General features: G+C 56.1%; 1 protein-coding gene across 1 annotated transcript; it reads right to left on the bottom strand.

The window, feature by feature from the left end:
• Positions 1 to 530: 530 nt before the first annotated feature.
• On the bottom strand, positions 531 to 25,593 carry RADIL (Rap associating with DIL domain). Its single transcript, XM_062503380.1, has 16 exons — positions 25,555 to 25,593; positions 17,935 to 18,493; positions 12,307 to 12,427; positions 12,114 to 12,225; positions 10,432 to 11,088; positions 10,226 to 10,263; positions 9,037 to 9,197; positions 8,279 to 8,391; positions 7,173 to 7,410; positions 6,551 to 6,723; positions 6,118 to 6,268; positions 5,676 to 5,866; positions 4,467 to 4,851; positions 4,244 to 4,383; positions 3,343 to 3,482; positions 531 to 2,756 (listed from the first exon to the last, which is right to left on the bottom strand). The coding sequence occupies exons 2-16, from the start codon at positions 18,482 to 18,484 to the stop codon at positions 2,651 to 2,653; spliced, it is 3,276 nt and encodes a 1,091-aa protein (XP_062359364.1). The 5' UTR covers positions 18,485 to 18,493; positions 25,555 to 25,593; the 3' UTR covers positions 531 to 2,650.
• Positions 25,594 to 25,619: the final 26 nt, after the last annotated feature.

Below are 25,619 nucleotides of genomic sequence, written 5' to 3'. Positions count from 1 at the left end.
TGAAACAGAGAATGGGAATAAGGAGAGCTGAGGCTGCTCTTCTGGTCTGAAGCTTTTTATTTGTATTTCTATGCCCTAGCTTTTTTATGTTTTTCTGTGCCTGTTGCTTTTTTATCTCCTAAGCTTGTCTTATCCCTTCCGGGCGAGTATGCATTGAAAATCCTGGTGGATTTGTGCAAATGTTGCAGGAGAGTGAATGGTACATTAATACCTTGCCAGCACACCCTGTCCCTTTGGTGATGTACTTCTTCCCTGCCTTTCTCTGCTTCGTTTCTCCTCCCCTTTGCTCCCACTACACCTGCATGTGCTGCTTTTCTTGCAGCAGATCAGGCAAAGGCCTGTGTGAGCTGGAGACAGCAGGACTGACTCCATCACATCTGGGAACCTTCACCACTCTAGTGTCTCACCCCTGGAGTGAACACGAAGAGATCCAAGAGACAGCTGCCAGAGCAGGGCTTAGAGGGATTTATTGATCCAGTTTATTGTTGACACAGAGCATTTCTTAACATCCACCTTGTCCAACAGGCGCCATGCTGTGCTCAGTATCTGCACCAGAGCTTTATACACATCTCAGCTGTACATATTAACACACAGGGAAGTCAATCCATCCCACTGCTCCTCCTGGGAGAAGCCAGCCCTCATGCACACTAGTAAATAGCAGGGTTTATTTACAGTCTGTTTCAATACCTGACTGCACTGTGAGCGACACACAGCCCTGGGGCTGTTTTCCTGCTCCAGCAGTGCTAAGTGGGCTGCACTGGTACTGCTGGAACGTGCCAGGATGCAGCTCCAGCACTGTCTAGTGCAAACCAAGCCTCCCCCCAAGCCCTGGCTCCAGGGTAGAGGGTAGTAAGGAGTGCATGCAGTTTGCCCAGGGGCTTTAGGCAGACCATTTCAAGTTCTGTGGAGGATGACGGGCCAGGATACCTACTTGATTGAAAGTGGAGTAAATCACCATGAGCCCTGAGCCTTTGCTCACCTGCCTGGTAGAATTGAATCAGGGGCAGGAGGCTGCACTGCTCCCAGTCCCTGCTGGAGCAGCATCCCAGGCCAGGGCTGTGAGCGTGGCCCAGCAGAGCCCAAGGTACTCGTGTCTCAGAGAAGGTGCCTGGTCCATCTTGCCTAGAAGAGCAGGCCAGACTGCATTTAAATCCAGTAGTGGAGCATTTCCCTTGTATGGAGTGTTTTGACATCTCTCTCCTCGTGCAACGTGCAAGACTAAGCACAGGAACCAAAACTGCAGCAGCGAGGCGTAATTAAAGCCAACCCTGATTTAGCATCACAATCCTCAGAGCACTCTTGTGAGATGCCACATGAGATCAGATGTGAGTATCTGATCCACTGCCAGAGCCTGGACCGTGCAGGGTGTGATGCAGGGCTTTGCTGCAGGCTGTTTTAATAGGGTTCGGCTAAACTAGGTCTCAGTATCTGTCTATATGTGGAAATCAGATCTGGTTTATCCGGTTAACGGTGCTAAAAGCAGAGGGAGGACTCGGTGGGCAGGAGGCCGGGCGTGCAGAGCCCTGGGCAGCCACACGATGGAGCCGAACCCTCGGCTGAGCTGACACCCGGGTCGGCAGCAGTAGCAGAGCGATTCCTGGGATAGTCATCAATCCTCCCAAAGGGAGTCTGCTGTCCATCATCACCTGTCGGCATTTCAGCAGCACACACCTGGGAGATGCTCCGAGCAGGGCACGAAACACGGTGGCCTTGCAATGGGCTGGCAAAGCTGGACGGGGAGGAGCAGGACATGGTGCCAAGCTGTCATTTGTCTGCCTGGGCTGGTGGCAGTGCTGAGTGCTGCTGGGCTCACTCAGGCTCCTGGTGGCACGAATCCTCTGTGGAAACATTCTGCCATCAATCCTGGTGGCCTTCAGCCGGGATCACGGTGCCAGAGCCGGGCAATGAATCCATGGAACAAGGGCAAGGGAGACCTTCTCTGCAGGGACCTCTCCCCAGGACTCTCAGGAACTGCTGGTGGTGTCAGCTCTTTGCTGTAGCTGCTTCCCATCCTGAGGCAGGGCTGCAGCCCAGCAGCAGAAAGGCACCTGAGCTAGTGTATGGCATCAGGGGAATTAACTCCTGGCGATGCATCCTGTGTGGAATCCCACTCCTGGGTGCTTGTGCTGCCTTCACCACCCCCAGAGCTGGGCACACTTTTCCAGCCTGACGTGCCAGCACCTCAGGTGACCACTGCCACAGCGAAACCCAGGCCTGCCCCACGTCTTCTCTTCAAAACCCAAAGGTATTTCAAGCCTTCTGCCTGCAAGCATAAAATACCACACAGGGCTGCCAGCCTAGAGGAACAGAGGAGCCTGCCTACAAGTCCCCATGGTGGGAGCATCCCCTTCTCTTCCCCTGCCAGAGGGGCCAAAGGAACAGGAAAGCTCCTGAGAAGGATGACGCTGGGTATAAGGTGAGGCTGGGCAATGGATCAGGAATGATGCTCCCAGCCAGTGCAGTGGGAGAAGCATGCACCATCCTTGAGTGTCCTTTCATCTGCTGCAGTGCAGGGCCAAAGTGTCCAAAAGCACATCAAGGGCTGTTGTGGAGTCCTGGTCTTCCCTCTTGCACTCCAGGCTCCCTGAGGCCAGCTTTAACCAGAGCTGTAGCCACAAGCTGCTGCAGAAGGATCCTTGTACCACAAGGACTAAGAGGATGAGGAGCTGGAACTGATTTTTTTGGCTATTTCAATGTCCGACTTGGCAACCAGAAACCGCAGCTTTTTCCCTCCAGAACGGATGAGGTCCACGGCACTGCAGGGAGCAGCAACAGGGACAGAGGTGAGTTCAGGCTCCCTCAGGATCCTGCCAAGTCATGGACATTCACAAAACACCCCCCCCTCCCCCCCCCTTTTGCAAATCACCTGTGCCTGCTCAGGGCTACAAGCAGGGGCTGTTTCTCTCCTGCCTGTAGCTTTGTGGAGGGCTTGACCTCCAGGTTCGTGGTGCCAGGATGAGGGCAAACAAGCCCAAAGCTGCTCTGTGCTATGGGCTCTGCATTGCTGAGACCCATCTCTGCAGAGCTGTCCCATCCCACCTGATGGAAACCTAGGTTGGGATGGAGCTGAAGCAGCTCTGCATTGCTGAGACCCATCTCTGCAGCTCTCTTATTTCCCATATAGGCTCCCCAGTTGTTGCTCCATAATCCCTCTTCCAAACCTACAGCCTTCCCCCCTCTCTGGTGTCTTGTGCAGGTCACTCCTCTCCCTGCAGCTCACTGATACTGCAGCATCCTCAGGACTGCAGCAACTCTCAGAGCAAAACAGCTGGAAACCTGGACCTCACAGTAACTCCTGCAGTGCTGGCACTACCCCAGGCCCTCTGGTGAGGTGAGACTCACCTCTGGTAGTCTGCCCCGATGAGGCTGGTGCCATTGACAGCGAGGATGCGGTCCCCGATGGAGAGCCTGCCGTCGGCAGCTGCAGGGCTGTCCTCGATCAGAGTGCGGATGTAGATCCCCGGGGAGCACAGAGGGGTGTGCTGTGGGCAGGGGAAGGCAGTGAGAGAAAAAAGGGACACGAAGATTTGTGGTCCCAAAGGGCTGAGCTCCCCAGGCAGGGTAACTCTCCCCTGGGGCTCACAACCAAGCCTGAGGGCAAGTGGGACCTTGGAGATGCTTGGGAACATGATGGCAATGATGCTAACAGTAACAGGAAGGAAATGTGATCCTTTAGTTTTATATCAATTTATACACAGAAAGAAGAGGTGGGGGCAATCTGCTCTCGTTCAATTTAATTAGGAGTAAAGCATCGTTAACCTGCAGCCATGTTGGGATGGGAGCTCTGCTCACACTGTCCCAGGGCTCGGTGATGCTCTGTTTCCTACTGACCATCAGCACGTTTGTGAAAGGCCGTTTTAAAAAGATGATCCACCCCCACAATGCCAGATTCATCTTTATGAAGAGGAGGAGCTGTTTTGACACCCTGTGAGCCTCCCTTCTCCTCTCTGCTTCTCCTGCCACCACTGAAGGGTGGAGGAAAGACCTCGGCTGAGTCATTTTCCTTCCACGAGAGAGCTGAGCCTGTTTGCTTTTCCCAGCTGCAGGACAGCTGTGGACTTCGCATGCACAGCAGAGTGACCTACAAGAAGAGATCCACCGAGAGATCCCTCTGTGCCTCCTTGTCCCCAGGAGAAGCAGCCTAGCTCCCGTGGGAAGCCATCAGCTTCTTTGCTGGCTTTTCTCGGGGTATAAACCACACGTCCCACTCCAGGTGTGTGAGGGGCATCAGCTGAGAACTCACCACGCCGTCGATCAGCCCCATCCCCAGCCCGATGGGTCCCCTCTCCAGCTCCACCACGAACACGTAGCAGAAGTCGTCGGTGGCAGAGCTTTGGCTGGAAGATTCCGGCGTGGGGTAGTCATAGGGGGCCGGCGAGCAGCCTGGCAGCGGAGAGAGCGGCTTACGGCTCTGGCACGGCCCGAACCCAGCCTCACAGCCCCGGGGCAGCGCCAGCTCTCGGTACCTTCGGGGGTGCTGCCTTTGGTGCCGTTCATCCCGTTCCTCCGGGGGTCCTGCAGCCCCTTGCCGGTGCCCTGCGGGGACTCCGGGCTGCCGGAATCGAAGTTCAAGGGGGTGGTGGGTGGTGTCAGCAGGCAGGAGGAGTCCGTGGGCGCCGTGCCACCCTTGGGGACCGGACTCCTACCCAGCTGCAGCTGCTTGAGCTTCTCCTGGAGCTGTGGCTCGCCGGCGGGGGGCTCGCAGGGGCAGGTGCCGGTGGCCAGGCAGAGCTGCGGGTTGCCCTCTGGCTCGGCACATCCCCCCAGGGAGCAATAATCCTCCTGGGCAATGGTGCTCCCCAGGGTGGCCTCGCTCACCTCCAGCACCTCCGGCGTCGTGCATGCCTCTTTCTTAAGAAGGAGGAAAATGCTGTGGGATCCCCTGTGTGTGCTGTTCTCTCCCTACCTGTACCCCACCACCCTGGTGCGCTCCTGGCTGCCAGATCCATCCAAAGCCTTGGCAATTCAGACACTGCCAGGCTTGTCCTGGCTTCCCAGCACAGCTGCCACACCCCAGTTTGGTGGCCAGGGCCGTGCTGGGGATGTTTCCAGCCAGCCAGGAGGGGACTCCTGGTCATGCCTCTGCTGGGGGATCCTGTTGGAAGGGGATACTGGGGTAGCACAGCTCCAACTGTGCCCCAAGGGCTGGGCAATGTGGCCCCGGGGTGACAGTAGTAGGCAGGAGTGCCTGTGAGTGCTGCAGGGAATGGGGACAGCATGGGAGAGGAGAAGGGGACCTGCTGGAGGGACATCCTCCACATGGCAGCTAAGCTTAGCACCCATAGCACGTATCACCCTCCCTGTGCTTTAGAGGCATTAGCTAATTAGTGCTTTACTGCACGCCTGGCTGCTGGGGATGGGCAAGGTGCAGTGCAGGGACAACAGGGAATACACAGGGAGAAGGGGACACTGCCCACAGACATCTCCTCTTCCTCGCTGCTAATGAGATTGCTGGGAAGAGCCTTTCCTTCCAGCTCACCTTCCCGTGCCCCCCATGCTGGGGGATTAGCAGCACTAATCCTTCCAGGAGCTCTCCATGAGGGCACTGCCACAGCTCCAGGCTGCAGGAGAGGGCAGCAAGCCCTTGGCACTGGGCTTGGAGGGGTCTGCAGAGGGACCCAAGACCCTCCTGCCCACCCAGGAGAGGAACAACGCCCCCATGGGATACAGGCTACCTTGAGGAGTGCTGAGCCTGCTCCCTCGCTGGTGTGGGGGCTCCTGCTCTGCAGGCTCCAGAGGAAGTGGCGGATGTACAGGAGGTGTCTGTAGATGTTATCATCCAACGTCTCCACCTCCAGGTCCACTTTGAAGCCCCCACTGGGCAGGATGATGGGTGGGTGGTTGTCAAAGGACTCCAGCATCTCATCTGAAAGGCAGAGGGATGGAGGATAGCACTGGCTGGACTGCACCACACTTCTGCCTCCCAGCTCTCAGCCATGTGCAGTGTCCCAGCTGGGATCAGGAACTTAGCGAGCTTGAGCCAGCAGAATCCCTCACTTGGGACAGCAGAAGAAGCCTCGTGCACTAATTGCTGAAATAAATACAGGACACCCAGGAAGGGGATGGGAATTACCTGTTTGGTTTGTATGTGACTCGAGCAGGTTGACCAGGACTCACCGGGCTGGAAGGTGGCTGGGCTCTCCTCCTCACTGGGCTGCCATGCTGAGATGCAGCCCACATCCATCACTGCCTGGCACTGGCTCAGCACCCGGTGCAGCTGCGCAGGGCTCAGCGCTGGGAACTCGGCTCGCAGGGATGGCCAGGTCATCTGTGTGAGGAAACACAACAGCAGGCAAATGGCAGAGGTGAGAAACTGCTTCCTCTGAGGAGCAGGAGCTTGTAAAGGGCACAGGACGGAGAGGTCAGGCAAGATGGAGAGAACCAGAACATCCTCTCCTGGGTACTGCCCACCCCCGAATGCTGGGAAAGGGCAGCTGGTGGCAGGTTGGAAAAGGGGCACATCAGTGTGGGGACACCCCAGACACCGAGCAGGCACTCTCCTGCCTATGCCCATCCCAATGCAACGAGCCCTGGGCTGGGTATATCTCACCTGCACCAACTGGGAGCCGGGCATGGCCAGCAGGTTGGCCACGCTGGCGAGTTTGGCAAAGAACTGCTGGGAGAGCTGCTCGAAGCCGGCGCTGCGCAGCCAGTCCAGGAGCAGCCGCACGCTGGCCCGCAGCTTCACCCCCTGAGACCAGTGGTAGCAGCCCAGAGAGGAGCCTGAGGAGGCAAAGCATCCATCAGCCATACCAGGGAACAGCCCCTCTGTCGCCCTGCCCCAGGTTAATATCCCCAGCATCCTGTGGCTGTGATTCTTGGTGGTGGCTGGACCTTGCCTGGCACTTAAAATGGGGCAGCTGCATTAATGAGGGCTAATGAGAACCTCAGGCTGCTGTAGTTTATTATTGAGCTGTCCCTATTAACTGCCCTCAGGCTCAAAGGTGTAGTGGAATGGGATCCTTGTGGAGTTTAGCCTCTCCTGGGAATGGGGACCCAGATGCTGGGTCTGTGCTTGGCCTCCCATTACAATGCTGAGACCTGCCCATCTCCAGCCTCCTGTACACCTCAAGTACCCCTTAAGGTGACACTAGGATGGACTGGAGGGCGTCTCAATAACTCAGCCCAATAACATAGCCCCCTGCGTGTTACCCAACTCAAGGAGGACTGACCCTTATCCAGGAGCTGGTTGAAGAGCAGGGTGTTGGAGAAGAAGAAGAGGTAGGCGAACATCTGGGAGGTGATCTCGGGGTGCACTTCATACTGCTGGAGCAGGTCCAGCACAGCCTGGTAGATGAGCACGACCCTGCGGAGCTCCTCAGGCAGTGGGGGCATGCCCCTCCAGCTCTCCCGGCACTCACTCTGGAAGGGGTTGCACTCCAGCAGGGCAGGGAGTGACACGTACAGACACTGCAGGGAGAGCAGCAGGTTCACAGCAGACTCAGTTTGTTGGGTTTTTCTATTTTCGCACGAGCCAAGCCTTCCCTTCACTTCCTCAAGCCAAGTAAATCCTGCCACTGCTGCTCCAGCAAGGGGCTGCTCCTATTCACCCCCTGCCTCCATAGGCTCTAGTGTCATTTAAAAACAACAAGCAAGACTTTAAAAAACTATAAAAATTAACATGTCAGTCACTTTTAGCAGTTGGAAGAGACGGTGTGTGACGCCAGCTAAAATCTGCAAAACCTGACGCGAGCCAGGGCAGCAAACCAATCAGCTGGGCAAGAGGACGAAAGAAAAGTCAGGAACGATGGGGATGATTTTCCCTATTGCTTAAATGGGAGAGCAGTGCCTTGCACTCACTTCTGCCGGGGCAAAGGGAAGGGGAAGGAGGGCGCAGGGGAGGAAGGTGCTGTTCGGGAGGGGGGCAGGAGCAGCCCCCGTGTCCCCGTGTGCCGGTGCCGGTGGACAGGGAGCCGTCCTGCACAGGGCAGCCTTTCTGAGCCTCACACTGCCCGCTCTGTTCCCCGCTGCCGCCCGGCTCTCGCGGTCCAACGGGCCAGGGGCCCCTTTCCATCACGCCCTGAATGACACCATTATACCGCGCTGGGCCGAGCCAAGCAGCCCTCCCCAAACACCTCCCCGGAGTCCCTGCACTGCAGACAAGGAAACACGCCGCAGTAATTCAATACTTTTCCTGGGCTGCGACCAAAAATCGGGGCGTTTCAGCCCGAAGGAAAACACCTCAGCGTGGTGCAGCTGCCAAGGAGTAAAGGCTTTAAAAAAAAACTCTCCTGCACAGCCCTGGTGATGCTCGTGCTGGCCCCGTGTGACACTGTACCTTGGAGATGTAGTAGACACACTGCTGGAAGGTGTACATGATCACCTCCTCCAGCACCGTCATCGCCTCCTCGCTGGCCGTGATGGTCGAGGAGAACAGAGACTCCTTGGAACCTGCAGGGAGGAGAGGAGGATGGGGGAGCAAACCTGCAGCAGTGAGGTTTGTGGGTTTAATAACCCACCCCTAAACTCCCAGGGTGTGAGTTATTGGGGCTTCCAGGTTTGTATCATCCCCACGGATTCTCCCACCTGCCATCCTCCACAGCTCCCATCACTGCTGGCAGCTTGGGGCTGCACCTTCCTTCCAGCACCTGCCCGACCTAAGAACATTTTAACTGTCTGCATAGACCAGAAAGTTTCTGAGGCTGGTTTAATACCTTTTGATGGGATTTTTTGTTTTTTTTTTCTTTTGCTGGCATTAACACAGGCGCATCCATGAGCAGTTCTGCAGGGCTACCTGCAAATCCAGGGTGAAGCAAGACCCCCAGGGCATTAACCACAAGCTGCTGTGGTGGCAGGGGATACTCATGTGTGAACACAACTTAGCCTGGCTCTGGAGCTGACAGCACCACGGCAGGATGTGAGGCTGCTCCTCCCACAGATTTCCCCAGCCCACAGCACAGAGATGTCCCTGCTGCTGAGGATTATGGAGGGTTAATGGAGCATCTCGAGGGCACTGACCACCACCTGCGACTGGGGATTAGCAGAGCAGAGTTGCTCCAGCTGGAAAGACAGGCAAGATGCTGCATCCAGACTTACCTTTGATGTCCAGCTCTTCCTCCATGCTCTGGATGTAGGTGGGTGATTTCTGCTGGACAAAGTAGAGGATCTCAATGGCATTGGCCATCCAGAAGATGATGTGCTGCAGGTCTGGGAGAAGGTCTGTGATGGTGAAGCGGGACAGGGTGGCAGGGTCCTGGCTGGGGAGACACAGCAGGTGTTACACCTGCTGCTCCTCAGTGTCCCCTCTCAGGTTTTTGGGGAGAAAACAGCCAGCCCGGGGCAATGCCAGCAAGCTTTCGCATCCCCCCGCCCCCAAGCCCGGCACTCCCCTTAGAAGGATCCTTTACAGGGAAAAATTTGGTGGTTTCTGCTCTGTGGGGTGGCAAAGGGGACCCTGTGAGGACCAGGCTGACCAAGGCCACCTGGCTTTTGTGGGGTGCCACTTTTGGGGGAGACTTCTCCTAATACAGATGAACTGCACTAAATACTTGTGGCTGAAGAGCAGCCCTTCCCCTGTGGTATGTGCTGCTCCTGCCAGCTCTGGACAGTTAAACCCAGCTCACCTGCCCTGCGCTGTTCAAAAAGAAAATAAAAAGCATCTGGGAAATTTCTCAACTGCTGAGCTGCTTTTTCCTCCTATAGGAAGGGCCTTGGAAGCATCCTTGAAGTTTATCCTGAAGGAGAGCTCATAGCAAGGACCAACAGTTTCTCTAGATATTGGTTTAGAGGTGGGATTTTAGAAATGGCTGGGAAGACAGCTCCTTGCACCACTGTGACTGTCCCAGAATGGTGCTCCCAGCACTGGGACACCCTGTGCCACCACCCCTGGATGCACACACGCAATGCCAGCTCCATCTCAGCTCCACCGAGGGGTTTCCAGCATGAGGAAGGTCAGACTCACGCATAAGTGACATTCCTACTACATCACTCAGGGATGAAGCCACGAGCGCAAAGCCTTGGCCAGATCTTGGATCAGAGAAAACCCCAGAGCTGCTGCAGGTCCTATCCCCTCCCAAGCTTTTCCAAACCCACTCATTCTGTGCAGGCATCATGGTTGAAGGACTGGAGAGCAGAATGCGTGGGATTTAGCAGGAAAACTCATCATGCATCACTGCTGACAGGCTGGGAGTGTGGTTTTACCAGCCACAGACTTCCCTCACCCATGGAAGAAGAACCAGGTTGAATTCTCCCCGTTTTGAGATGAAACAAGGAGGGTCACACTTACTGCTGGGATTGCTTTTCAGCCAGCTCCCGCGTCCGCTCCTGGGCAGGGAGAGAAGGGGAAAGCACAGTGAAAACCAGAGCGATGGGGTGGCACAAGCATCAAGCCCATCAGCACTCTCTGCCACCCGAAACCAGGCTGAGAAGCCCCCAGGGAGGGGTTGAGCAACACCCCCAGCCCACAAACACCCCATCCCACCGCTGACTGACCCACACCGTCCTCTGGATCATTTTGGCCGCTTTGAGCAGCAGCTGCCCGAATTCTCCTGGCTCAAAGTTGGTGGCCGAGTGCTGGATGCAGAGGCAGAGCAGGAAGGCGGGGGTCAGCTTGTGGTCGTCCCCTCCGGGCTCGATCAGGGTCATGATGCGCCGCAGGAGCACATCCTCAGCCGCCGGCTCGAACTCCAGCTGCAGCCTCCTGCGGGGCGTCCTGGGGCCGCCGGCGGGCGAGGGGCCCCGCTTTTTGGCAGCAGTGCCTTTCTCCTTCAGCAGGCTGCCACACGCCCCGCACACGTGCGGACCCTCGGGGTTCAGGGCTCGCAGCCTCAGCAGGGTCTGCGCCGGCAGCGGCTGCGCCTTCATGGGGTCCTTGTAGAGGAGCAGGTAGTAGAGGCCGAGGGACAGCAGGTCCCCGTGCCGCAGCACCACGGTCCGGGCCACCTCGGCGAAGTTGACAGAGATGACAGCGCCGGCGATGGGCTCCAGCACCAGCTTCTCCTCCGAGCGATGCCGGGAAGGTCGGAGCTTCCTGATGGTGCAGTGCAGGGGCAGGATGTCGGGGGCGGACAGGCTGATGCTGGGCTTGCTCGCCTGTGTCCTCTGGCCCACCGTGTGCTGCTCGCGGTTCAGCAGGTAAACCAAGCTGTCCTGCCAAGCGAGGAGACGCAGCGTGAACAGGGGAAGGGGGAGAAGGGACCCTCCTCCCTGCCATGCAGTGAGTGCTGCAGCCTCCCGCTGTCCCCAGCTGTCCCCTCGCTGTCCCCAGCTGTCCCCCATGCACTTTTGCACGGCAAAAACAATTTATTTTTTTAAACTCTCCTCGCTGCCGAACAGGACAGCAGCCATCCCCGCCTCGGGCAAGCCAATAAATAGGTACAATGACTTTGGGCATGCAGTAAATGGGGCTGCTTTGGCAGAAGGAGCCCTCCTTCCACCTCTCCCTCTCATCCCTTCCGCAGCCGCTTTTCCTTCTTCCCCCAGACTGCAGCGATGCCTGCACCCTCTCTCTGCCCGAGTGGACAGTGGGACCCCCGTCAGAGCATCCTGCCCTGGCCCTGCCTTTCCCTGCAGCCTGTCCGCACACCCCGAGGCAGCTCAGGGGACCAGCCCGTGCCTCAGTTTCCCCAGCAGCACGAACGGGATGGCTGCAGTGCCCGTGTCACCCTGCCAAGAACTCGGAACAGCCGGATACTCAATGGGCACAAAGTAGCCATTAACTGCAAGAGCCGACCCTGTCCTTTGCAGTTCTCCAAGCGCTTCCAGCAAACGCACTGCTCTTGCGGCCTCTGATTCCGTCTGCCACTGAGGAAGCAGCCGGACAGGGAGCGGGGCAACCCAGCCACCACCCGCAGAACCAGGGCTCCCTCGGGCCGGGGCAGGGATGCTGCTCGGGAATCACCTTGCATCCCTATGGGGCATTGCAGGGGATCACGGCTGCTGCTTCCGTGTTCCCCGTACCTGGGGACAGGCTGAGGACAGACTTGAGGACCAGGCTGCAAGTCCCAAGCCCGTTTCCTAAAGGATGCTCACCCGCACCCCCCTCCACCACCACCTCCCTCGACCCCAGCAGCTCCGGCCATGCAAGCAGCCCCGCTCCCCGGGGTTTTGGAGGGGGGGGGGGGGGTGAGAGGGAAGCGGGGAGGGGGGTGCTCAGGAGGCGGCGCGGTGCTTACATGCTGCTGGCTGTAGCCCTGCAGGAGCAGGAGGTGCGGGGACTGGTAGAGGGAGTACCGCATGCTGCTGCCGCCGCTCCGCGCCGCCGCCGGGCTGCCGGGCAGGGTGGAGCAGTGCCGCTGGAGCCGGGCCCCGGCCCCGGCCCCGCTCCCGGCCCCGGCCCCGCTCCCTGCCCTCCGAGCCGGGGTCCCCAGGCTGGTCTCGCTGAGGCTGCGCCGCAGGGCCGGGGGGGGCCCGCGCCGCTCAGCCCCCGCCGCCCGCCGGGCCCCCCGCGCCCGGTGCCGCTGCAGCTTCCGCGCTTGGGCGTTGATGCCTGCGGGGATGGGGGGGAGAGACAGAGCGGCGTTCAGCCCCTGCGGCCATCCCTCCCCTCCCGGGAGCACCCCCGCCCCGCCGCAGCACCCCGCGGATGGAGGGATGCTGCGGCTCGGAGCGGCGATGGAGCAGCTGGAACCCTCCCGGCGCTGCGCACCCAACCCTGCCTTGATGTCCCTGGTCCTTTGCCCTCCCTGAAAGGTGACGCCGGCGCGGAGAGTTTAGTGTCCTAATGCCACCGCTAAAAAAGAGGTGTCCCAGCCTTCCCCTGGCCCCCAAACCTCACTGAATGGAGAGCAGCCGGTCCATAGTATCCCCCACCTGCCCTGGCCACACTGCAGGGCTGGGGGGAGAGGAAATCCCTTCTAAAAAGGAATTGTACTCAGTCTTTGATAAAAAAAAAAAAAAGCCCGGATTCGGCTGTAGGCCCTTCGGCACTCAGTCGCCAGCAGCAAGTGGGAAATGCAGGGACCCCCATCAAGTTCCCGGAGCATCAGCCAGGCATGGGAGCTGCAATGGAGCCCGGCTGCAGCAGGAACAAGCTGTAATTAACTTCTCCCAAGCATCAATTCCGGCAGAGCTGTCTGTCCGTGAGACAAACAGGAGCTGGGGTGAATGAATAGGCCGGGCTGAGCTGCAAAAGCAGCCCCTCACATGGCACCCCCAGACCCCGCGGGTCCTGATGAGTCCCTCCGTGCTGCAAGTGTGGCTTGAGCTGTGCAGGAGAATTAGGAAGTTGCGTGTCCAAGGGGTGATGATCATACCTCAGCTGGGCAGCCTCCTGGGAGCAGGTCACTGGCATTCGGGAAGGACGAAGAGAGGGAAAAAACCTAAAGGATTTGCTTGCAGGAGCAGCAGTGCAGCGTTGTTGGTGCAGCACCAGAGCCAGAGCCCCACTCCTGGTTCAGCCCACCAGGCTTTGGACAGCAAGATTTGGGGACAGCCGGCGGGATTTGGGGACGGCAAAGCAGAGAGCTTGGTGCCCAGGGCTGCTTAAAGGGACACTCACAAGCTCAGATCCAAAAAAAAAAAAGAAAAAAATCATCTGCCTTATTTGGTGAGGAATGGGCTGCTGGTTCTGAAATACATTTTTTTTGTTGTTTGTTTGTTTTAAATGGAGCCCTCCTTTGCTGGGAAAATCAAGGAGATGGGGATGAGGAGGGGGGCGGGACAGGGAGAAAATAGCCCCTGCTGTTTACATGCCTTGGGATTAGGGCAAAGCACAGTCAAGCCACCCCAAGGTCTCCTGCCCTGTGTCCTTCTTTAAAAGGCAATTGGCCCTGCTCCCGTCCCCATCCCGGGCACGGCACAGATGTGACATTCAGGGAGAACAACAGGCCCACCCAAGCCACGCTGCTGGGGATAACAAAGGCCACCCCAAACTTGTCTGCAGGACACCTCAGCTCCCCCCAGGAGCCCTGTCCCCATAGTGGAAATGGGCCAGAGGAATGAAGGACAGCTGGGGCAGCGCAGATCCCAGACCAGCCTGTGGGAGCAGGGAGGAGTGGGGCTGGATTTTGGGGAGCAGCTGCTGCTGGAGCTCAGTGGGGCAGAGCAGAGCCTTCCAGGACTGGAGTCCCACTGCTTGCAGAGACAGGCCATCACCAGCCCCTTATCGAGGGGAAAGGAAGCTTCTGTATTTATTTTGTGTAGGAAAAAGCTGCTTTTTCACTGCCAATAGAGCCCCCGTCACAGGCTCCCACTAACCCCGGGGCTGTGCTGGAAAGATAAACACAGCTCCTTTCCTGAGCATAACAAAGTCCATCCATAAAACTGGGTTAGCTTTTTTTCATCCTTTGGTACTGTTTTGTCCTCCCAAGCATGTGCAGGTTATCCCACCCAAAACTGAACATCTCCAGCACAGCGTGACCAGGGAAGAGCCAGTGGCTGCTGAATCCATATGGAGATTGGGATGGGAACAGTGTGTAAGGGGTCAAAGAGCACCCCCAAATATTAAATTTCCCCCTGGATAGCCAGGACTTGGACTGTAAAAAGGAAGTACACTGTTGGGGTGTTAGGCCTTGTTAAAAGTTTAGGGCTGGACAAGCTCAAATGATCTCAGGCCTAGGGGGAGGTTAACAAGGTATGGGAAAAAGGATGTACCACTGATAGTGGGCACAAAGAACACAGAATTTACAGGCCACAAGGACATTTGGCAGAACTCCCAAGATAAGGAAGAAACTAATAGAAGCAATTCAGCAACTGTGCTGAATCAGCTCTGACTAGGTTAAGAGGCAATTCTGGCAGGGGGAAATTCACAGCCACCAACCCAAGAAACCATCACCTCAAAACAAGAGTGTTCTCTCCTTCTGTATCCCCCCTTTTCTCCTCCTGTCTCTACCTCACACTGATTGCTAATAAAATCTGTATTATTTACTTCAGCATTTGTCTTGTTTGCACCTCAACTCAGGCAGAGGCATCTTTCACTGATCAGATCCTAACACAGGGTTGGATCATATCCTTAAGGAGAGCTGGGCACCCCTTGGGCAGCACCCACCAGACCCCACCAAGCTGCTGCCTCTAAATCCATCCTGCAACCCAGAGGAAAAACTGTTAGTTGTGCCTGGGATCTTGGCTGAGATCTCCCTCTTTTTCAGCTGAGGAAAGAGGTTCACTTTTCCTGGCTGAGAAATAAATCAACAAATAACTCCATGGGCCCCAGGAAAGAAGAAATGCTTTGAATGTACCAGAGAGGACTAAGACCAGGCTAGTCCTTCCTAATGTAATTGCTCCACAAACTCTGCAGGGAATATTCCCTGGATGCAGTTGTGCTAAGGTATATCAAAGCCAGATCCTCAAAGGCACTTGCTAGAGCATCTTTTAGAATAATAGGCTTAAATTCCAAGTTTCTGGAGCTGAGTGTGCAGTTCAGCCTCCAGCCTCCTGGGAAAGCTCCAGTTAGGACAGGACCCAGTACAAAATGGGAGTATTTTGGAAAAGGGAATGCCACTGAGATGCCAAGTACTGCACCTCTCTCCAGCACCCTCCAGTTTGTGGATGTGGATCTCCATAACTGCTGTCTCTGTACTCCCCAAAAGGAGCAGGGCTGGGGGTAGCAGGCAGAGTGGGGCTGCCTCATTTGTTGCAGAGAGGCTCTACCTGTGCTGCTAATTAGTGGCATGAGGAGCCAGCACTGTCGTCCCCAGTGGGAAGCAGCTAATAAACTAATTAGGATAATGGGTAACTGAGCAGATAAAACTCTTAAGCTATTTGCTAACAGGTCACGGATGGATGTGGAGCCTTTCCCTCAGCCAGTGATGTACCTGCATGACCCCAGTGGTCCCAGTTATCCCAGTCCTGCTGCTCCAGTAACGCCCTGTGTGCGGAAGGGCCTGCAGGTATTGCCCTAGGGATGATTTGAGCATCCCTCTGCTTTTCTCTGAGGGAGCTGCAAGCCTAAAGTGCCTTTATTTTTGCACAGATGTTGTGTTTTCCATGTCAGTGCCTCACCACCCTGGGCAGGCATCTGCCACTCAGCAAGGGGACCTCTGCTAGCCTAAGCCTGGAGACAAGGGTGACCCTGGTAGAGGGCACTCACGGTCAATACCCCCTACACCAGGAGTTTTGTCTTTTTGGGATGTGGGTCGCATGCTGCATCACTCACATTCATTCCTGGCAGTCTGAAGATAAGGCAGGAAAGGGTGGTGCCAGACCCAACAGCATCCCAGGGCTACCAGCACAGAGTGAGGCTGGGGACAGAGCCCCTGGTGCCACCAAAAGAAAGGGCTGCAGGAGTGAGGTTTCACCAGGTAAGACAACTGTGGGCTGTGTAGTCTGTAGAGTACACAGCCTGACTCTGGGTGTAGATTCTGCCTTGGAAGAACTCGGTCAGCTATGGAAAATGCCCAAAGATTAAAAAATGGGGAATTTCCACAGCCCCACCCAGGAGTGCTGTAACAAATGAAGTGATAACGAAAGCATAACAGGCTTATTTCCAGATCCAGAGCACAGGATGCTATCAGGAACTGCTCCTTCATCAGAAATGCCCAGAGGGTGCCAGTCCCAGGCCAGCTCGATGCTGCTCCCGTGCTGGGCAGCCCAGACCCTGCTGCTTCCCTTGTCTGTGTGGGAACCTTGCACTCCCATGGCCCCCAGCCCACCCAGGATCCAGGTCATGGGGAGGAAAGTCGCTTTCTGCATGTGAGGAGGAGGATTTGAGGCTGAATGGATGTGACCTGGGGCTGCAGCAGGGAGCTGCCACGTGGCCCTGCTCACCATGTGCTGCAACCACCGCACTTGGCTCTTGCCCTTCCCTCTATTCAACAGAAGCTGTTTTTAGAGTTGCTGCTCTCCCAAAGTGCTTCACATCTCTCTGATCCTGGCTGGAGAAAGAGCTGAAGAGAAGAGCATCCCTCCTTGGCCTCCTCTGGCGGGAGCCACCTCCATGTGCCACGTGCAGTGAGCTGGGGCCACCTGTGGCATCCCCATCCTGAGCAGCCACAGGCTGGACACGGTGAGGATGGATGTCTCCTCAAGAACCAGGTGAAATCCCAATTGAAAATCGCAGCTGGCTGGGCTCCAGCTGCCTCTGCTTTCCCCTGGAATGCCCATGGCTGGATTCCCTCAGCATGTGCCTGGGTTCCTTCCAGCCTTTGTTAGGATGGGTGGGAGAGCAGCTGTGTCCCCCCTGGCATGGGACAGATTGGACCATTTGTTCTGCTGCTGGTGGGGCAGAAACTTGGCTTTTCTTTGCCAAGCACACAGAGTAAACCTGCATCATCATCATCAGTTGAGTTCTGACAGTAACAGCCCTTTCCTACACGTGTGAGGAACCCCTTGAGGCCCATCCCAGCAAAACCCTGTGGCTTACACCTCTGGAGGGTGGTCCCGACCCCTCTGTCAGCAGGTCTGATCCAGCCAGCACATTGTGCAAGGAAAAAAATCTGATTTTAAACCTTTTTGCCCTCATCCTCACAAGGCTTTTATCTGAGGGTGGGAGGAGAAAAGCTTCATTAGTGTGTGCTGGGGTCACTCATTAACCTGCTGGTTCCTAATGATGCACTTATCTCCTCCTGCCAGCCCTTGCCTCCATCAGGCACTGCTTCAGGGGCTCTCCTGCCCTACATTGCTCTCTCTTCATTAGCTTTTCATTTTCCTTAATTGCTCCTGCAGATTTGCCCGGGGTGTCAAGCCTGGGGGATGCCCAGAGGGAGATGGGGATGCAGGGGACCAGGGCAGCGCTCTGCCAAGCACGAAGCTGAGGATGCCATGGTGCTGGCTCACTGATGGGAAGAGCAGGAAGCACTGCTGCTCCCCAGCCATGGGCAGGGCTTGTTATTAACCCCTAAACTGGCTGGGGTAAATATTTGAGGTCTCAGATAGCAAACTGATGGATACGGGAGAGTGCCGGATCCCGCCTCAAGCCAGGAGCCTTGCAGTTAAAATGTGGCCACCCTCCCACTCGCACCACCCCCTGCCCCCAGACCATGTGTGAAAGCTGCTGGTGTAGGAGAACTTCTGGGGCTGCATCCCAACCCCTCTCCCTGCCCCGCACCCAGCTCTGACCTGCAGTGGTGGTGTCCACGTCCCTGGCCGCCATCTCCTCCACCTCCGCCCTCCTGCGCAGCTCCAGCCGGCGCGAGAAGCCCTCCCTGGGCTTCCAGAGGTCCTGGATGAGCAGTGGCTTCTCGTGGTCACCCAGGACCCTGAGCCCCTCTGTCTGCCACTGCTTCTCGGGGCCCTGGAAGCGGCCGATGACATCGCACAGCGCGTACTGCCCGGCGCTGAGCTGGCTCAGCCCGTAGCGCTCCAGAGCCTCCTTCACCAGCTCCCGCGCGCCGGAGCTGCCCGTCACCAGCACGCTCTTGTAGTTGGTGCCCGCACAGATGTTGCCCCCGAAGATTTTGAGGATGCCAGGGGCCGAGAGCTGGGTGGAGAGCTCGGCTGGGTCGTCCTCTGCGGCCGCAGGGGAGGCGGTGGCCGAGCTGCGGTCCTTGTAGCTCAGGGTGCGGTACAGGACCTGGGAGAAGAGCCGGCTCTGGCGCTTCAGCCGGTTCTTGGACGGCGGAGCCATGGTGGAGGAAGGCCCGTAAAACATGGTTCTTGAGGCGGTCATGAAGCACAGCTGGGCAGGGAAGAGCAGAAAGGGGAAGGTGAGTGGTTTGGAGGCCAGATGTGCAGCAGGGGAGAGCGAGCTGGTGGCCACGGAGCAGCCACTGTCACCTCCAAGGTGGCAGATCAAGGGAGGGCCATTTCCCTTGTGTAACCCAAAACACCAGTGGAAAAACTCAGCCAAGCTGCTTGGCATCAGCACGGTTACCCCTGGATGGATTTGCCCCTGAAAACACAGCCTGGAGAGTCCCCATATTTCTCCATGGTTTGTACCAAGAGGTCTCTCTTACCCAGGCAAAACGCAGTGGGAGGAGAGCAGAGCCCAGCGGGACTTGGCGGGGCCCATCCTGGTCAGGAGCCAAGACATCAGGAGTTACTTTCACTAACGAGTTTATGGAGCAATCCCATTTTTTAGAGGTGAAATGGAAAGCTCAAGTGCAAATTCACTCACTCTGAGGTCACTGCTAAATGCTTTTGCTCAGCGAGAGGCACTGGGTGAAAATGGGCTTTAATTAGCTTTTCTAAAAATGTCCTGACTCCGGCAAATCTCTTCACTTTCGCTTGTTTGTGGAGGACATTCAGGCCCAGGGTGGCATGGCTGACAAGGCTGCCCTTGTCATGTTAGCCCAGGGCAGGGCTGCTCAGGGCAGCCCCAAGTGGGCAGCAACTGGAGGAGATGTGGCCAAGGTCGTGTGGCAGCTCCAAGTGCTCTTCAATCTCCTGGAATGGACTGGGAACCACAAATCACTTCTGGATGTAGGTGGGTTGCACTCCTGCCTGATGTCACTGTCACCATCTGCAGATGGCTTTGAAATCCCATCCTGGTTGCACCAGCACCTGGTGTTGGTGTGTTGCTGATACCACACAGCCACATTGTGACCTGCTGGCAGGGGATGTCTGGAATGACAACCTGAGCATTCCTAAATGGGACAGAACTGGGAGCTCCCTCACCGCCAGCTCTATAACGTGCAGAGACTCCATGCACACCCAGAGGAACCCTAAAATGTCCCATCCACAGCTGCCAGAGCACGTGGATCAGCAGTCAGGCTGATCCAGCTGTTCCTGGCTGGGGACACATGAGGTGCCAGCAGGTTCCCACAGCTGCAGCCCTGACTCACTGGAGCAAGCTCAGCGCTATCAGGCATAATGATGCTGGGCCTGGAAAGCCTCCAAAACTACATCTAATTCAGGAAAAAAAGAGCGTCCCTGCTGCTAATGGAAGAGGTCACCTTCTAACCCAGAAACCACCTCCAAGCTGTGTGTGGAAGGTTGCTGCAGGATGTGCATCACTCCATCCCGCAGCCAGAGGCCCATGGAATGCTGCAGATGGGGAAACTGAGGCACCAGGTGCTAAGGATGTGGCTGGGAGCTGTGTAATACTGCAATGCTGCTGCACCCCAAGTCGCCCCTTCCCCAGCATCACCAGGGCCATGAAAATGCTTGGGTTTGCCCTCCTCCCCAACCTGCTGGTTCCAAAACTGACTCCTGGTGTGCTGAAGGGCAGGAGTGCTGGCACAGGACAGAAAGGCTGAGGATCTGGTGTTTTATATTGTCCCAGAACTTCACCCCAGCTCACTGGTTCAGGTAAGGCTGCTCCTGCTCTCACCTTGCAAGTGGGGAAACTGAGGCAGGGATGGGGTTGGGGCTCTGGCACTGCTGCTCCTCCCTCTCCAGCTGAGCCCAAAACTGCTGCTCCCTCTGGGGACATCCCTGGGGACATCCCTTGATGTCTGCTGTGTGACATCTCCTGGGATTGCCGCAGCAGCCCCAACCTGGGGAGCAGGTCAGGGCACTGGCACAGTCAGTTCAGGTTCAGGAACAGCTGCCCCAGGCCCCCAGCACGGCCCTGCCAGCCCTCATTAACATTGACCAGGAGGAAAACTGCCCCAGAGTCCCTACAGGACCTTGTCATCAAGGATGCAAAAGACAAAACTTTGTCATCAAATCACTGGTTTCACGGATTTAATCTCCTCCACCTTGAACTACCCCCAGCACAAAGGGAAACCATTTACCATCTGCTGGTGGCAAAATCATTCCTCCAAGCCCACATCGCAGAGAAACCATCCTTGCTTCTTGCAGGTCCCTGCCTGGTTTTGAATGTGTTATTTATAGCTCAGCTATTTTTCTGCTCTTTCTATCAAATGCAGCTCCAACAGAGTTCAGGGGCAAAGACATTTCACCAGGAAAAAATCAGACACCTGGAACAGGAGGAGGTGCCAGCCTGGTCACCCCAATTTTCAGCATCTAGAGAGGCACCGGTGTGATTTTACCAGGCATCAGTCGGGGTGACCTGAGAAATCACAGCCTTCTCCTGGGGACAGCAGGGCACACCCGGTCTTAATCCCCCTGAGGACTCTGATGGACAGGATAAGATGATGATGATGATGATGATGATGATGAAATGGGCTCCTCCCCCATCCGTGCGCTCAGGCACTGGCATCTCCCACCGGGAGGAAATCTCTGGTACGTGCAATCCCGCTGAGCCCGGCTGCGGGAGCGGGGATGCTCCAGCTGCACCCAGCTGCCGGGGACAAGCCAGGAGTGTCACACCTGCCAGCAGGTCAGAGGGACACGTGCTCCTGGACATCCCCAGCCCAGCTGAGCCCCTTTCCCACTGCAGGCCAGTTCCCTGGAAGGATGCTAGCCTGCAGCTACAGAGTATGATCCAGACTTTGCCAAGAGTCCCTTTCTCCAGCATTCAGTGGCATTGTCTTTCCAACTACGCAGGAATTAGTCAAAAGCCTGGGATTGCCTCCCAGCGAAATCTGTGTCAGGGATCCTTCACCTCTTCACAGCCAGTGCCTGGCCACACCAAAAACAGCTATTTTCCACAGCCAGCTCTGTCTGTCTGAGCTCTGCAGAGCTGTGACAAATGCCCGTGGTATTCACATGGCCACCACATGTCCTTCCATCACCACAACTGACTCTGCAGCCGCCGGGACTTTCCTGCTGGCCTGAGGTTCCTCCTGCTCCCGCTATGGGTGAGCAGCTCCTCCCCAGTGCCCCCACCCAGCGCTCAGGAAAAGCCTCTCCCTACCTTGCCATCCTTATCACGTGCCTTTTTCCCTTCCATTTATCCTCCTTCTCAAAACAATCTTTACTCTTCGTTGTGCATCATCGTGGGCAGGCGTCTGTCACGTTTCTGAGAGAGGAAGAGGAGGAGAGGTCCTGGGTGGCTCACAGACATCGGCTGCTCGCAGTGTGCTGGGTTTGGAAGGCTCAGAGGTTCTGCAACATGGTCCTGATGTTTGCATGTGGGCTACTGAACCACATCTGTACCCCTTATAACCAACAGCGACGAGGAGAGGAGAGGAGAGGAGAGGAGAGGAGAGGAGAGGAGAGGAGAGGAGAGGAGAGGAGAGGAGAGGAGAGGAGAGGAGAGGAGAGGAGAGGAGAGGAGAGGAGAGGAGAGGAGAGGAGAGGAAGCAGGAAGAAAAGAAAGGAAAGGAGAGTGGGAGGAGATGGAACCAGCAATAGCCCTGTGACCTTTATCTCTTTCTCCTAAGCACACGTGTCCCCAAGGATGCCAGGCTGGTGACACTGTGACCCACAGGTGGACATGCAAGCCCTGCACCGGCTCCTTGCCCCAGCAGCCACAGCATGCTGGGATGCTCACTGAGATTTCTTTTCCTGAATCTCAGTCTGTTCTGCTGGACATCAAGGAGAGCCACCAAACACTGTCCCCTCACCTTCCCACCACAGATCTGAGGGAATACAACCACTGGTGATCAAGAGGCAAAAGAAGCACTTGCTAGGGATTTCATGGGTGTTCCTTGGAAAGAGCCATCAGGCCACAAGAACTACTCTTTTCCATGGCTCCACCGTGATGAAAGATAAATGCATCATCCTCTAATTAAATCACCTAATCAGGGCCTTGGTGTGGTTCGATCCAGTCCCTCCTGCTGGCCCAGCCTCGGGGCTGTGGGAGAAACTCTGCGGGTCCTTTGCAAAAGGCAAAGAGGGGCTGACCCCACCTCTGCTGCTCTGCGTTTCTTCAGATGATTAATCGCTTCTCCTGGTAAAATATTTATGCCTTATTTCCAGTGTGTCTGCCCTCAGCTGCCAGATATTGATTCTTGCCATCTTTTCTCTGCTCAATTAATGAGCTTTTGGCTACTGTTTATTTTCTTCTCTGCGAGAGTATTTAGATGCTTTTGCCAAGCCCTCCTCTTTCCTCTTTGATTTATGAGTGGACTCACTGGATGGCCCCCTCCTCTCCAAATGTGAGATCCTTTTTGCAGCCCCTTGGTCCCTTCCCCTCAAACTCCACATCTCCTCTGCTGAGAAGGAAAGATTGGATTTGGCTGCCATAAGCCCAAAGCTGGTTCTGACAAGAAATGCAAATAACTGCAATTTAATTTTTTTTTTCCCCCAGAGACAAATTTCACATCAACCTGAAAATTTTCAGTTCTCCAGTGCAGAAATGGGGACAGGCAACAACCCCCCCAAACTGCTGCCAGCTGAATCCCTGTGCTGCCTCTCCCAGCATCTGCAGGCAGCTCCAGCTGAAAATTTACCATCCAGATTAGGGACAGGAAACCACGTACAGCCACAGTTATTATTTTTGGGTGTAAAAGATTTCCACGTTCCATTCTGATCCAGTTAGGATGCCTTTTGCTCGCTCAGCTCACCACCCGGATTTGTACAAACCATTAACACTCAGCTGCTCTGGGTCAGATCCAGGTTTTTCCAAAAGTCATTTCCATCTCCTTTCTTCCAGATTAGTGATAAAAGCACCAAGTCCATGTTACCAGCTAGCAGTGCCCAGCAGTGATAATCTCCCTGATAACTGTCTTGGAAATGGATCACGTTTACTTAATACCAGTTTTCTTGACACTGTGCAATGTCAGCTCTAAATACTGGACTGGATTGACTTTTTTAATACTGGAAAGTGCAGATTTTTACAAGAATATCACCTCCCATAACTCAAATGCTTCTCAGAACTGTATTACAGCCAGAGAGTCACCTCTCCTGTTGGAGACTGAAATAATTTCTACTTGCCAGGAGTTATTTTCCATATAGCCACGTTGGATGGCAGGAATTTATTCCTGGTGTTGAAGTCTTTAATCAATTCAAGCCTGAGCCAGGTTTCTCTCTCTTCTCCCTGGGGGGATGCTATCAAGCCAATCAACCTGTAGCTACCAGGTCATCTTATTCCCTTTTGGGAAGAGCAACAACACTGTTAAAACACTTTTTAATCATCTGGAATTTCCCCGGGGCTCATCCCAGCACACCGATGGGTGGTGAGAATTCAGCTATAACCACCCCGGAATAGGAACCAGAAAAGCTGTTTCCTCAGATCTTTGCTTGAAATTTCTCTGTGTCTCTCTCTCTTTCTTTTTTCTTTTTTCTTTTTTTTCCGCTCTCCTTTCTTTTTTTTCTTTGGGATGGAAACCGCTGGAGTGGCAGCCTCGGACTAACGGCAGTGACCGCAGCCTGGATGCTGCAAGCGGAGGGAGAGGCCGCTCCGGCACTGCAATGTGGAACAAATTAGAACTCGGAGAGCAAAGGAAATGAGAACGCCCTGGTGGCTTTGACGTGCGCTCCTCGGCTCCAAATCCTGCCCCTCTGCAGATCCCATCCCCACAGCCGAGGGTACCGGGGAAAAACCCAAATCCTTCTGCTCTGACCGGAGCCCCCCGCTCCCTTCCTTTCGGGACCGAGTCTCCGCTCCAGAGCCCGGCCTTTCCTTGTGCGAGTTTTATCCATCTAATCTAGGGGCAGATCGGAGGCTGGTGATGTCCATGGCTCGCTCGGTGCCGTCTTTAGCCGGATCAGGGCGGGTAAACTCCTTACCACGTTATTATTAGCAGCAGGCAGCCTGCACCCCGCGGCCCCGGCACTGTTCAATAGGATTCAAGGCAGCCCCGCTCCCGCAAACACGAACAGCTTGTCCCAAAGGCTTCTATCGCTCCACGAACATTGTAACAGTCTGGGATCTGATTCCACAAGGACAACAGGAGTCCTTTCAGCAGCTTTTCTTTTCTCGGGTGTTTTTCCCCCTGTAATTATTTTGCAGGGTCTTTTTGAGCCGCCAACGTGCACCAGCTCTCCGGTAATGCACCAGTGCAAATGCCAGCCCTCTGCCCGGGCATCTATTCACACACCTCACAAACACTGCACAAAAAGCATTTGCTTTCTGCTGCCTCCCGAGTCTCCGTAGGCTGCCTAATTATAAGATCTTAGCAATAAGATTTTGGTGGGGTGTTTTTTTGTGTGGTTTTTTTTTTCCGGCGATAATTAACTGGTCCTGGAGAGAGCTGAAAATAAGCACTTCCCAAGCAAGTAGCAAACTCCCCCGAGTTTTCTCTGCTAAAGTTACAAGTCAGCATGAAACTGCTCCGGCCTCACAGGGACACAGATCATCTCAGCATCTCCCTGCCACGGCCTGGGATGCCACCACCACAGTGGCAGGCAGCTGAATACAGGTGAAACGGCGGGGGTGGGATAGCAGTGGGATCCCAGGGGCTGTGCAGGCGGACAAGGATCCCAAGGGGCATGCAACGGGGAGAAGGATCCCAAGGGGTATGGGGAATGGGAAGAGGGATCCAAGGGAGCGTGCAAGGAGCAGAAGAAGCTCAAAGGGTGTGAGACTGGGAGAAGGATCCTAAGGAGCGTGCAGTGAGGAGACGGATCCTGAGAGGTACGGAATGGGGACAAGGATTCCGAGGAGAGTTCAGTGGGGAGAAGGAGCCCAAGGGGTACGGAACGGGGATGATCCCAAGGGATGTGCGATGGGACACGGACCCGCAGGGACAGGCGGTGTGAGGAAGGCTCCCCGTGTGCCCGGCCATGGGACAGGGACCCTGGGGCGCTGCGCTTCCAGCACAGCCCTCCGGCCGGCCGTGCCCGGTGCGGTTCCGAGGGCAGCGCGGGTCTCCCACGGCAACCGGACAAGTCCCGACCGCCGCGCTCCTCCCGCCTCCGCTTCCCAGGGGACGAGAAACAAACGCTCCCGCCCGACGCAGCGAGGATGTCCGGGGAGGCAACAGCGGGGATCTGCCCCCCAAGAAAGAGGGATCCCTGGGGTAGGGTCCGCCTTCGCCCCCCGCTCCCCGCGGCCCCGGTACTCACGGTCGGAGCGGGGCAGGCTCGGCGCTCCCGGCGCTCGGGCGGCGGCGCCCGGAGCCACCGGGGCT

Source organism: Cinclus cinclus, chromosome 16, assembly GCF_963662255.1.
Source record: "Cinclus cinclus chromosome 16, bCinCin1.1, whole genome shotgun sequence".
NCBI classification, from domain to species: domain Eukaryota; kingdom Metazoa; phylum Chordata; class Aves; order Passeriformes; family Cinclidae; genus Cinclus; species Cinclus cinclus.
This window is presented reverse-complemented; position numbering and strand designations above follow the sequence as displayed.